This window comes from Telopea speciosissima, chromosome 4, assembly GCF_018873765.1.
Source record: "Telopea speciosissima isolate NSW1024214 ecotype Mountain lineage chromosome 4, Tspe_v1, whole genome shotgun sequence".
In the NCBI taxonomy this organism is placed as follows: Eukaryota; Viridiplantae; Streptophyta; class Magnoliopsida; order Proteales; family Proteaceae; genus Telopea; species Telopea speciosissima.
Window position 1 is genome coordinate 64,396,727 of NC_057919.1, and position 13,212 is coordinate 64,409,938.

The 13,212-nt window shown below is 47.6% G+C and overlaps 1 protein-coding gene across 1 annotated transcript in view; it reads left to right on the plus strand.

The window, feature by feature from the left end:
* The first annotated feature begins 660 nt into the window (after nucleotides 1–660).
* Nucleotides 661–13,212, plus strand: part of LOC122658718 (alkylated DNA repair protein alkB homolog 8) — a 33,064-nt gene continuing 20,512 nt past the window's right edge. The window contains exons 1-3 of the mRNA XM_043853807.1: nucleotides 661–773; nucleotides 819–923; nucleotides 1,211–1,413. Of these exons, the coding sequence (XP_043709742.1) occupies nucleotides 874–923; nucleotides 1,211–1,413 (253 nt within the window). The 5' untranslated portion in view covers nucleotides 661–773; nucleotides 819–873. The remainder of the gene's footprint in view (nucleotides 774–818; nucleotides 924–1,210; nucleotides 1,414–13,212) is intronic.

Genomic DNA, 13,212 nt, shown 5'->3' on the forward strand with positions numbered 1-13,212 from the left:
GGTGTCAAATTCTAAATTATAGGGGTGTCCCTCAGACACTTCTTACCACTAATAAGATTGTCTCAAATGAGGGAGGGCGGAAAAAAAGACCCTGCAATAGATTGATCGAAAGTGGTGATCCAACTCGGATCAAACATGTACCGATTTGATTTTGGGTTTTATATAACCTGATCGAAGCCAAACGAACCGAAACAAACAAAAGCCCCAGCCAAAACAAAAAACTAGACCGAACTCAATAAAAAATGGAGACCCTAGTAACCCGATAATTAACCCCCCCCCCCCCCAAAGAAAAAAACGAGAGAAAGAAAACACCCTTGGGTCCAATAACAAATCAATCCGACTAAACTCAACCAAACCGATCTAACCGACCGATTGACACCCTTGGGTCTACTACCACACGGATCACGAGGACACTATGGGTGTAACCGCATAATTTTTTGTTTTTTTTTTGGGTAAAGATGTAACCGTATAATCGTATACTCGTAAGACTGGCAGCTGAGGGCCTGAGGCGCTGTGCCGATCTAAGTATCCGAAACCAAAAGACAGGGTGTAAGTACAGAGGCGTATGCGAAGTCGCGAACTGCGAAGCAGAGGCAAGGCTTGTCTAAAATCTGAATACTACAAAGGAACTTCTATTGCCTCTGCCAATTGAGAAGGAGAACCATATGGAGGAGCAGAAGCAGCTCCTGGAACACGTATTTGGCGAGTCATCAGAAAGCGAAGAAGATGAACAGAGATGTTTCGGAGATTCAATGGATTGTGTGCGTACGGAGGAACTTCTCTTGCCTCTGCCAATGGAGAAGGAGAACCATATGGAGGAGCAGAAGCAGATCCTGAAACACGTATTTGGCGAGTCATCAGAAAGCGAAGAAGATGAACAGAGATGTTTCGGAGATTCAATGGATTGTGTGCGTACGGAGGAAATTCTCTTGCCTATGCCAATGGAGAAGGAGAACCATATGGAGGAGCAGAAGCAGATCCTGAAACACGTATTTGGCGAGTCATCAGAAAGCGAAGAAGATGAACAGCGATGTTTCGGAGATTCAATGGATTGTGTGGGTACGGAGGAACGTCTCTTGCCTCTGCCAATGGAGATGGAGAACCATAAGGAAGAGCAGAAGCAGATCCTGAAACACGTATTCGGCGAGTCATCAGAAAGCGAAGAAGATGAACAGCGATGTTTCCGAGATTCAATGGACTGTGTGGGTACGGAGGAGCAGAAACAGATTCTTATTGAGGTGTTTGGCGAATTATCAGACAGCCAAGAAGATAACCATAGGCATTTGCAGCCAGAGGCACCGAACAATAGAGTCCCTATTTGGCATCGGATTGAAGAGGTCAACGGGCTATGGTTGTGCAGAGAATTCCTTTCCCCGGAGCAACAATCTTCGTTGCTATCTGCTATTGAAAACGGTACATTTAAGCTATTATAACCATCAACCTTTTGTTTTCCTTGTCATTTTGTCCCTTTTAATTTACTGTAATCATCGATTGGTCTTAAAGTTCATTACGCGGTGAATCGTATAACCAGCTTCCCGTTTAATGTCAAAGAACCATTTGCTTCCAATTGCGCTCATCCTTTGTGAGGGATTAGGAGAACTCACTGTTTCTTACTCTACGCATAGAGCCATTAAAACATGACAGCTCTCATGGAGATGACTTATTAGGCAGTGTGATTGTTTATGCAACTCCACTAAACGGTTGATAGTAAGAATAGCATTTCTGGAACAAGTCACGGCACATGGATTAGCGGGCTGGGTTGCATCAGCGAAAAGAGAGATCTGTGTGGGAGAACACAGCTGCTTCATTAACTCTGTAGGGCTAGACTCCATAGAGGGTGAGGGAGCAGCAATTGGCATGTTGGAGGGTTGGCAATAGAAATCTGGCGAGTCTCCAAAGTGGTAAACAAGAGAGTAGGCTGAACATCTATGTAATTTGGCTATGTGAAAGGAGCAACTACTGGTATGGAGCATGGTGATCTCATGGTTGTGGAACTAATGTTCTTCAAGGATGCCATGATGGGAGATACTGGCATGAATTATGAAATAAAGTGGGAAAGCCCACACAATACCGCTTGGGGTCCAACCCAAAACCTTAAGGCATTGGGTGGAGATTGCCCGAGGATATATTAAGACATCCAAGGTCCTAGATAACCGATGAGGGTTTATACCTGTTTACTCCTCATTTTTCAAATGGTGCGAGTCCCGGTTTGGTTTGGTTTGGTTTCTTCAGCTCGGGAGCGTGATTGGGTCAGTTAGCTTTGGATTGACAATGGCGGTTAAGGGAGTTTGGCATGCCTACTATTCCAGGATTCCAGGAGGTTGTAACTGCCTTCGTCCTAGTATTAAAGGAAGGCTGGCAAAGTAGTAGTGATCCAACAAATGATCAAACTCTGCAAATTCTATCTTTCTAGGAGTAGGAGTAATTTAACTTAACTTAGGACTTTCTTTTGTTTACGCGAAGCAGCCTCTCGTGAGGACTGATGTGTATCACTTTTCATTTCGACGAAGTAAAGAAGATTTTGCCTCATTTTAGTTTGTGTCAATTACTTTCTTTGCTGCGTTTGTGTGTGTTTGAAGTCCTTGGAGAACCAAGGCCAGAGGGAACTCCTCGTCACCTGATACTTTGCTTCCCAACGATTGAACGTTGACCGGAGTAAAAACAGGGAAACATTTTTGGCACACTCGGTGGGACACTCCTCAATGACGAATAGAGTGAGTACAAGAGCGCAATCGAGGAATGAAGATGGCGCTGCGGATTCGAATTCGGTAGGAAGCGAGGGACAACAGGCTGCAGTGGTGCCAGGGGATAGGCCAGAGCAGGATGTTGCTCGGTAGTTGGTGGTTGCCCTGCAGGGTTGTTTGCGTCCGATGGCTGAAGAGATGTGCCAGATTGCGGTTGAAATGACTTGATCTTACAATGGGCAGCAAGCCCGTATTGAGCAACTCGTCACCCTTGTGGCAAATCAACAGCAATCGCAAGTTTTCGGTCACAACCAGGCCATCCAAGGGCCTGTCGCGCTTGGCGGCAGCAACGGCCAGTCAGTTGAGCAGGCCGTACCAGCTGTTGTTGTGACACAGCCTGGAGGGGCTAATGTTCACTCAGGCCCAGCAACTCCTGTCGCGCACCTTGTTGTAGGAGGGCCGAATGCTGTGCCAGGGGTCAGAGGAAATTTTGGGGCACCTTTGTCCGGATATGGGAATCTCGGATTCAATCAAAGGCCGTAAGCTCAGCGGCCAAATCTTCTGGATCAGGATTGGCTGTATGTAGGCCAGAATCTTCCTCAGGTCGGTTAGCCGGAGGCGCACGAGAGACATCCGGTGCCAGGACCGGTTAACCCGATGAATCAGGTACTTTTAGATCAGGGGGAGTTATTTTGCCTAATTCAAGACCAGATTAACCCACTGTTTAGACCGGTCACATGTCCGGTCTACCGCAAACCATACCCTGAATACTTGGACCAAATAGATTTGGGGCGCACCTTTAAAATCCCGGAGTTTGCAAAGTTCTCGGGGGAAGACAACATGTCAACTGTTGAGCACATTGCGAGGTTTACTGTCCAATGTGGATCGCAGGGGGCAAATGAAGTAGTTAAGATGAGGCTTTTCCCTAATTCTTTGACTGGTTCAGCCTTCACATGGTACATTAATTTACTAGCGAATTCGGTACAAAACTGGAGGGAGATGGAAGATCGTTTCCATGCCCAGTTTTACCGATAATAAGATCGTGAGCTTTGCTCACCGCGACTCTGATGATGAAGAAGAGTTTGAGGCCGAAGTGAGCGTGGCGGAAATCGTGTCAGGAAAACCTTACACGTGTAAAGTCTTGGCCCGCTTTGATGAACGGCCAAAACTTAGCACACCGCCGAGGTCTGTGTAGGCCAAAGGTTATGAGTCAAGGAATAGGTATTCTTATGACATAACTAAGGCAGAGCTTATCTTTGACCAGTTGCTGAGAGACAAGCAGATTAAGCTTTCTGAGGGACATAGGATCCCGTCTTCAGAAGAGATTAAAGACAAAAGGTATTGCGAATGGCATAACTCCTATACCCACTATACTAATAGTTGCATTGTTCTGCGTATGGCTTTGCAGCGGGTGATTAACGATGGCTGGCTAAAGTTCCCAGAAAGGGACAAAGGGGCCATGTTGGTAGATAAGGACCCGTTTCTGGCGGTAGTAAACATGGTGGACTTGGAATTGCTAGGGGCACGACATCGTGGAAGAGACAGCCCTGTGAATATCTCGCAGCACTCACATCGGTCAGCTTTAGGGAGTAAAGCCGTCAGGGTTGACGATCCTGGGAAGGAAAGCAGTTTTCAATGGGGAGTTTGTACCCAATGTAGGCGACTATTCGATGATCAAGACAAACAGAAGGAGGAACCACGAGACCGGGGTAGGCGAGGCCGGTCTGCCTTCACAACACCTGAGCACAGTCCGTGCAAGAAGGATCAGGGATATAAGTGGTCCCGTGACCGGTATGAGAAGTCACAGAGGTTGTTCTTTGGCCGAAAGAAACAGAGCGAGCCACCAAGTGTGTGTCGGTGGCGATCGAGGTAGTCCCGCTCACCACGGCCAAGAGATGGGTACAGGTTGGCGTGAAGCCGTTCAAGGGATAGGCTAGACCGAGTTTCAATCAAGGACCGCATCTCGAGACCCCCAATTCTGGGATCTGGACGGATCGAATCAATCGTGACCAGGCCTTCGACGGGAAGTGTTCGAGAAGGCGAAATTCGCCGCTCGGTGAAGCCTAAGACCGAGGAGTGAAGGGGTGGGCGTTGGCATTTTGTTAGGCACCCGAAATTTCCCTTTGACGGCAGGTCTGGTATGACCAGGACCCAAACGAGGCGTTGGCAGAGTAATGTAGTCCTAGAATAGGTGATAATCCTACTAGGAGCCAATTGGAATCAAGCTTTGGTCAAGCCTGCTGTTTAGGGCTGATTAGGGGCTGTTTTAGGGCAAAATTAGGGTTTAGGATGGGAATTTGGGAATGGGGTTTATAGGGTTTTAATCTGCAGGTTTAGAGGGTCATTATGGTATAAAAATATCTGGATTTGGTTAGGTTTCAAAATTCTGCAGATTTAGGGTTAGGGTTCCGGGTTTTTAAAATTAGGAAAATAGCCAAAACTGGGGTTTCTGATGGGATTCAGGGGCAGGGCTTAAGGTCGAGTGTTAGAGGGACTAGGGGAAGGTTCGGCTGCAGCAGGGAGGTTTTCTGATGGCTGAATATGTCCCAGCAGAAAATTAGGGTTTTTTTAGGGTTTAAAGGATAAGAGGGATTTTAGGGTTTGGCTGGATAGAATGGGCAGCAAGTCTGGTCGAGTGGGGGAGATGGTATGGGAAGGCTGTGCTCTGATTTTGGTGTAAAACAGAGGTAGGATGATGGCTGGATAATGCCTAGATGATCTAGGGTTTTGGAAATTCAAATAGAAAAACAAGAGGGATCGAATGGGGGAGGTAAGTAAACTAAAAACAGAAATTTAAATCTCAACTTACTATAGGATTCCACCGGCAGCAAGTTAAGGGATGAAGGATGAAATCACCTTCGAAGAGAGACCCTCCCAGCCATCACGGCGTAAGGAGTCGCAGGATTCCACCCACCCTTCCACCTTGATGTACCCACAAGGATGCAAACACTTCAAGAGCAAGGAGCAAGCAGCGGCACCAAAGCGAGAAAACAGTCTTTTAATTCAAATTTCAATTGTGGGGGAGCCTCCCACGATCTCTTATATTTATAATAAGGCCATAGGCCAATTCCTACTACAAATTAAATGCCTCTCCTTCACAAAAACGTGGAAGGGAGAGGTTTAAGTCTAATTAATTACTTAAAATAGTATAATGACTTAACTACCCCTACTAACTTAAAAATAAAAGAATCTAACTTAGAACAATTAACTTAAGTGAAGATTCCATACTAGCCAATAGGATATAAGAACCTATTAGCCAATAGGAACATTTCACTTAAATTAGACCAATTGAACCAATTGGATGCAACCAATTTAAGCCGGTTCAATCTAAAAAACAGAAAAATAACCAAGTATGGAAAAATAGAAATCCTAGCCTACGGCTCCCTATTTAAACCCTAAGTTTAGGGTTTCTTCTTCTTCTTCTTCCTTCTTGGAGATGCATCACAGAGGCAGCAGGCTGCCACGCGTCGTTGAAGTTAGGAGCAAAGGTGTCATTTAAAAGAAACCACACCAGCTCCACGACCAGGACAAGGTTTCGCAAGAGGACAAATCACCACAGTCAAGCGTCAGGCTCCTTCAGAGGGAGGTTAGCAAAGGCTAGCCCTTTGGTTGAAGGGGCAGGACAAGGAAAAGCCCTTGGCCGGGACACAAGTTGTGAGGTCGAACAAGAGATAGGAGAAGGGGAAAAGTTAGTAGGGGAAGATTCTAATGATTCTGAGTTCTCATCTCTTAAGGGGACCTCCAATTATTCTCAACAAGAGTATACTGACGATACGGAGTTCCATGAGTACGTCAAGCTTCTGATTGGGGATGTTCCTGTTGACGTGCCGGTGAATATGGTGTATGTTTTGTCGGTCATTTTCCGGTCAAGCCTAGGACAGGACTTTCCTTTAGATGAGGAAGTAGTCGAAGAGAAGGGCAGACCAGAGATTATCGATCACAAGGTCAATAGTTTTTCTAATGACCGACCGATGGTTGAGGAGGTTCAAGCGGTTGATAGTAGTTTCCAAGTTGAGACCGAACGGTCAGTGAAACAACATGTGAGCTCTAGAGGCGGATTGGCCCCAAGTGTTCTCTTTGAGAAACCAACAAAAGAAATGACCCAACATTTAAAACCTTTGTATGTCAGTTCTCAAATGGACGGTAAGCATGTGACAAGGGTGCTTATTGACAATGGAGCCGCGGTGAACATCCTTCCGGTACGTATGCTGAAGAAGTTGAACAAGGGCAAAAATGATTTGGTCAAGGCGGACGTCGCGGTTACGAATTTCTTGGGAGCTGCTACCAGACCGAAAGGAATCCTCCCCGTGGAGTTAAGAATTGGGGACCGTGTGTTAGTGACAGCCTTCTTTGTCATGGATGCTATGGCTAACTACAATGCCCTCCTTGGCCGAGATTGGATCCACGCAAATAGTTGCGTTCCATCATCACTTCATCAGGTTTTGGTGTTTTGGGCGGATAAAGGAGAAGTAGAGAGGGTAGCGGCTGACAATAGACCTTTTCTGGTCACTGCTAATCATAGAGAAGCTCGGTTCTATGAGGGTAATGTCCGCCCAATTAAGTTCGTCGGAGAGGACGAGTTTGGGAAGCCCATTGCTATGAGTACCTCCTCCGTAGCCCTGGAGGTCAAGGGACAGTTGTGCCCTACTTTGAGCGATCTGTTTAGGCTGTCTTGCTTTGACGGGCCGGATAAAGTGCTCAATGATGTTAATGGTTGATCAGCACTAGAGACTCAGGGCCGTAGAGGATGTTAGGACGCGGCTCTTACTCTTTGACTTAGAGTAGCGAGCGGTGGAGAGTTCGGTCTGCACGACTGAGCCCATTTATGAGAGCCTGCAATTAAAGGATCTTAAGCCAGCTGCGGTCAAGTTGGAGGATACTTTGGCTGAAGTACAGGATCCTTTGGTAGAAATAAATTTAGGAACTGAGGAAGACAGATAAACCAATTTTGTAAGCGGTTTGCTGGAGCCTGAATTCCACGCAAAACTTGTAGACGTTCTGTTTGAATATAAGGATTGCTTTGCTTGGGATTATCCTGAGTTGCCTGACTTAGACCGAAAACTGGTCGAACATTGTTTGCCTATTAAGGACGGTTTTAAACCAGTTAAACAGTTACCTAGGCGAATGGCCCCTGAAGTAATCACAAAGGTTAAAGAAGAAATTGAGCGTCTTCTTAAGGTAGGGTTTATTCGCCCTACCCGCTACGTAGAATGGTTGGCTAATATTGTCCCGGTCATGAAGAAAAATGGTAAACTCAGAGTTTGCATTGATTTTCGTGATCTAAACTCTGTTACCCCGAAAGATGAGTATCCAATGCCGATTGCCGATATGTTGGTGGATTCGGCTTCTAAACACCGGATTTTGTCCTTCATGGATGGTCACTCCGGATATAATCAGATTTTCATTGCAAAAGAGGATGTGTTGAAAACGGCGTTTAGGTGCCCTGGGGACGTATGAGTGAGTCGTGATGCCATTTGGTCTCAAAAACGCTGGTGCCACGTATCAGCGGGGGATGAATACAATTTTTCATGACATGATTGGCGTTTTCTTGGAAGTATACATCGATGACATCGTGGTCAAATCTGAAGAGGAGACACATCTCGTCCATTTGCGTAGATCCTTTGAGCGCATGAGGCAACATGGCTTGAAAATGAACCCTTTAAAGTGTGCCTTCGGCGTTTTGGCCGGAAACTTTTTGGGGTTTTTGGTTCATCGTAAGGGGATCGAAGTTGATTCCAATAAAACCAAGGCCATCCTGCAAGCCGCGCCTCCCAGAAATAAAAAGGAGCTGCAGCGAATCTTGGGGTAGGTGAACTTCCTTCGTCGATTCATCTCTAACTCGGCCGGCAGAGTTCGGGCTTTCTCGCCTCTTTTGAAACTCCGGTCAGAAGATGAATTTTGTTGGGGTGAAGTTCACCAAAGAGCGTTCGAGGAGATAAAGCGGTATTTGGTGAATCCGCCAGTTTTAACACCACCGCGAAGGGGCATACCCTTGAAGATTTACATTTCGGCCGCCGAGGAGTCCGTCGGCAGCCTTCTGGTGCAGGACAACGAGTCGGGGTTTGAACAGGCGATATATTATTTAAGTAGAGCTTTGACCGAAGAACGAAGTTTCGGGCCTTAAATTATGTAGTCTTGGGAGACGAGCTGTTCAAGAGGGGTTTTGATGACCTATTGAAGTGCGTGGGCCTAAACGAGTCAATGCTCATTATGGCTGAGAGTCATGAAGGCATTTGCGGGTCGCACCAGGCCGGACAGAAGATGAGGTGGTTGATTAGACGATATGGCTTTTATTGGCCCACAATTTTGGAAGATTGCGTCAGGTATGCCAAGGGGTGCCAGGCGTGCCAGAGGCATGGTCCAGTCCAGTGGGTGCCCGCGACTCAGTTCAACCCGGTTGTCAAACCATGTACATTCAGAGGATGGGCTATGGACTTGATTGGGAAGATTAGTCCGCCCGCTACCAAGGGTTTCTGCTTTGTTGTAGTGGCTACGGATTATTTTACTAAGTGGGTGGAGGCAGTCTCAATGAAGTCGGTCAGCCAGGCCGACATTATTCAGTTTTTGAAATAACACATTATCCATCGTTTTGGTCTCCCTGAGACTATCACTTGTGATAATGGAGGGGTTTTCTCAGGAGGAGATGTTGACCGTTTCGCCTCTGAGTACGGGATAACTATCACTTTCTCGATGCCTTACTATGCGCAGGGTAACGGTCAGGCAGAGTCGAGTAATAAAGTTTTGAAGGGAATTTTATCCAAGGTTATCGACCAAAATTCTAAGAGCTGGGCAGACTTATTGTCTGAAGTCCTTTGGGCTTTCCGGACGTCAAAACGATCGACTACCGGGACTACACCGTACGCTTTAACATACAGTCATGATGCGGTTTTGCCTTTAGAGGTCACTGTCAAGTCAGCAAGGGTGGCTCAGCAACATAGGTTGACCCCTGAGGGTTATGCAGAGGCCATGCTCTCAGAACTGGAAAGTGTGGACGAAGAACGCTTGCGAGCCTTGGATTGTTTGCTTGCTTAAAAGGCAAAAGTAGCCAAGGCATACAATAAGAGGGTGAAGTTGAAGACCTTTCAGGAAGGGGATTTGGTCCTTAAGACTATTTTGCCTGTGGGTACCAAAGACCGAGTTTATGGCAAATGGTCACCTACTTGGGAAGGGCCTTTCGTTGTTTTTCAGGCCTTACCAGGTGGGGTTTATAGGTTGAAAAGCTTGAATGGTGATGTGCATTTGAGGCCGATTAATGGTAGGTTTCTAAATACCTATCACCCAACCATGTGGGAGTGCATAGTAAAAGAGAAGTCAAATTAGAGGATGAAGAACAGTTTGTCAAAAGGCCATCTCTCTGGCCAAACAAAAGATGTCACCAGAAAAAAAAAAGAAAAAAAGAAAAAAGAAAGTAAAGCACTAGTAGCTGGTCAAAGGGAGTTCAGAAACGAAGCCAAACTTCTTGCAAGTTGTTGTCAATCTTGCTCAGGATTTTCTTTGCCCTCTTACGCTGGGGTATCAAGACAGTCTCCAGGTTGATTGACTCTTTCAAGGATTGATTAATCCTTCGGCCTTCCACGGCTAGCTTTCGGCCTTCACTTTTCTTGGCCGTTAGTTCTTCCAGCACGGAGTCCTTGTCTTTCTGGAGGCAGTCAATCTCGTCTTGCAACTGTTGGCTCTTATCTTTTAGGATGCCTTCCTCTGCCTTGATCTTCTTCAGGGCCTCGTGTATCTTGCTTATGGCTTTGGTTGAATCAACTTTGTGTTGGGACTCCTTCTTTGCATCTGCTATCGCTTCGATCGCAGTAGGGGCTTCCTTTTCGATAAAGTTGAGCAGGCTCTGGAAGGTTTTGTAGAATTCGGCCCGGTTTGGGGTGTTGGATGGATCAGCAATGAGCACCTCCAGAGCAGTTTGCAGCTCAGGAGTCTTCTTCTCTTCAACCATCCTCACCATGGTCCAGTCTTTGACAGATTCAACCAGTTTGGTTGCTTGTTCCAGGGCGGATTCATTAGGAGTCACTGTGGCAGGGCTTGCAGAAAGGGCAGCCGACTTACGGGACCCCGTGGACACGATTGTTTCTTCAAAGAAGGCTAAGTAATGCATGTCTTCATCAACCTGTGTTTTATGAATGAATCAGTCTTTTTCTTCAAGAAAGGGGCTAATTTTGGAAGTGTTAAGCGCCTTACCGGGGTCAGTTTAGATGTGGTCTCCTCGAGGTTTTCCACGTCTGCCACCATTTTGGTTGGATTGGCCAGTGGGAGGTGGACGGACTTAGATGGGCTGGCGCCAATTTCTTTTTTGGACTTGGATGGACTGACCCCAATTTCCCGGTTGGATTGGAGAGGAGCATGATCGGTCACTGGCGAAGAATGGGTCCTCTCGGATGATCCAAAGGTCGATAACTTGAAGAGTTTGGCTTCATCGGCCTTTGGATTTTCTTTCTTCTTGATTGCCCTTGACCTGGTGCGTCCAGCCGGGGTCCCGACCGCACTTTTCTTTGGACATTTCCGGAGAGGTTCTGAGTCAGATTCTTCATTAACTTCGATTGCTGCTTTCTCTCTTTTGTCTGTTGCCTTCTGTTGGGCTTGAGCAGGATGGGGAGGTAGCGCATCTGTGTGTTGATCAGGAGGTAAAAGATTAGTTGTTTTTGGTCTAAAATGCAGAAAAAAGATACCTAGGGAACCATATGTTCTATTGTGGGGGTGTACGTTAAGCTCCCGTGGCGCAGGGTAGGGTTTTTGGAGTTTTGCGGCGTGCCTGGCCATGGCTGGTCCTCCTTCTCGGGAGGAGTACCCACCTGATCTCTCCCCTGGTGGGGTCCCTACGGGTGGCCCTGCTTCTTCTTTTGCCGATGTGGTTACTCGATTGTTATGCCCTGCTGGCTCTTCAAGGCCTCGCGCAAATATTCCCGTGAGAAAGCCTTCGTCATTCTTTGGTGGCCTTGCGGTGTTCTTCTCCAAAGAGGAAATCGAGTTATCGGAGAAGGCTTTCTCGACCTCGCTGATTGCTAAATGCAGTCACGGTAGGCCCTCCCTGCACTCGATCAAGGCTTATCTCCAGAAGTCTCTCTTCGTGCAAGGCGATGTGGTCGTCTTTGTTCTGGACCGGAGGCATGTCCTGTTGAGGTTCTCAGCGTCGTTGTCCTCGTCAAAGTCTGGCTGAAAGAACAGGTATACGTTCAGGGCTTCCTGCTAAGATTTCTTTAGTGGTTCTCAGACTTCGTTTCTGGGTGGGAATCCCCCTTCGCCTCGGTGTAGGTCTCCCTGCTAGGTCTGCCGTCAACTTTTATTAGGGGAATTTTCTGGTTTCAATCGCTGGAGCGATAGGCAGGTTCTTGAAGGTGGATGGGGCTACAACTGCAGCTACACGCACTGTTGAAGCCAGGTTCTACGTGGAGGTCGATCTCAGAAGGGATTTACCAGCAAAGGTTTGGATAGGATGTGGGACGACGGGCTTTTACCAGAAAATTGTCTACGAAAAACTCCCACTGTATTGCACAAGCTGTTCGAAACTGGGCCACGCAAAGGAGTTTTGCAGAAAGGGGAGAAACGTAGGCGCAGCCAAGCCGAGGGAGCAACCTGAAGGGGAAGCTGTGCAGCCAGCTCGAAACGCGGACAGAGATGGGAATGGTGTTTACATTCCAAACGGGGAGGGGCCTTCGCGTGATGAAGCTGGAAGATTTTTCGTTATTGAAGCAGAGACAGCTTCTCCCCCGCCGGAGTGGGCGTTGGAGACTAGCTGGGCAGAGGGCAAGGATTCCGGCTTTGGAGGGGCATGATGAAGTCGCAGGGGAGGAGGTTGCAAGTCGTGAGCATCGTGGTCCAGTGGAGGTGCCTGGCTGCAACGAGCAGCGGGTGGATGATGGTGTAGGTCCGCCAGAGGTAGAGAGGGGTCTGGAATTGCAGGTTTTAGAAGATGGAGAATTCCCGTGTGCTGTTGCTGCAATTGACGAAGGAGAGGAGGCCGTGAACCGAGACTTGGCGCTGGTGGCGCAGCCTCAGGAGGGGCTGGAGTTGCGTAATGATGCTGTAGCAGGGGTTTTTCGGTCTAGCGGCACTAGCGTGGACCGTGCGCAGTCATTGAAGGAGAGCTCGGCACCTTTTTCCAGCATAGGGACCATACCAAGCGCACAAGGGATGATTCCCAGGTTGATGAAGTGGCTGCACCCATAGTGGACCGCGAGGCTCTCTTGAAGAGCTTTAGAAGATTTAATGCCACGCTCGAGTGAAGGGTTTTGAGAACTGTGGAAAGGCTGGGGGAGGAGGAAAGGGAGCCAGTGCCCGTGGGGGCGCGTCCGGGAAGACGACTCAGGCAGGTAGCAGCTCGTGCTTCCTTGCTTAGCGCAGAGAAGTTTTACAAGAGGACGAAGCTCAAAAAGCCCAGACGGGGGCGGCCGGCCAGGGAGGGCCCCAGCCAGCGCATCACCAGATCCATGGGATCGATTGAGACTTCCCTAATTGTTCCGCGATGAATTGTTTATTTTGGAACGTAAGGGGAATTGGCAACAAGCCTACTTTTAGGCATTTGAAA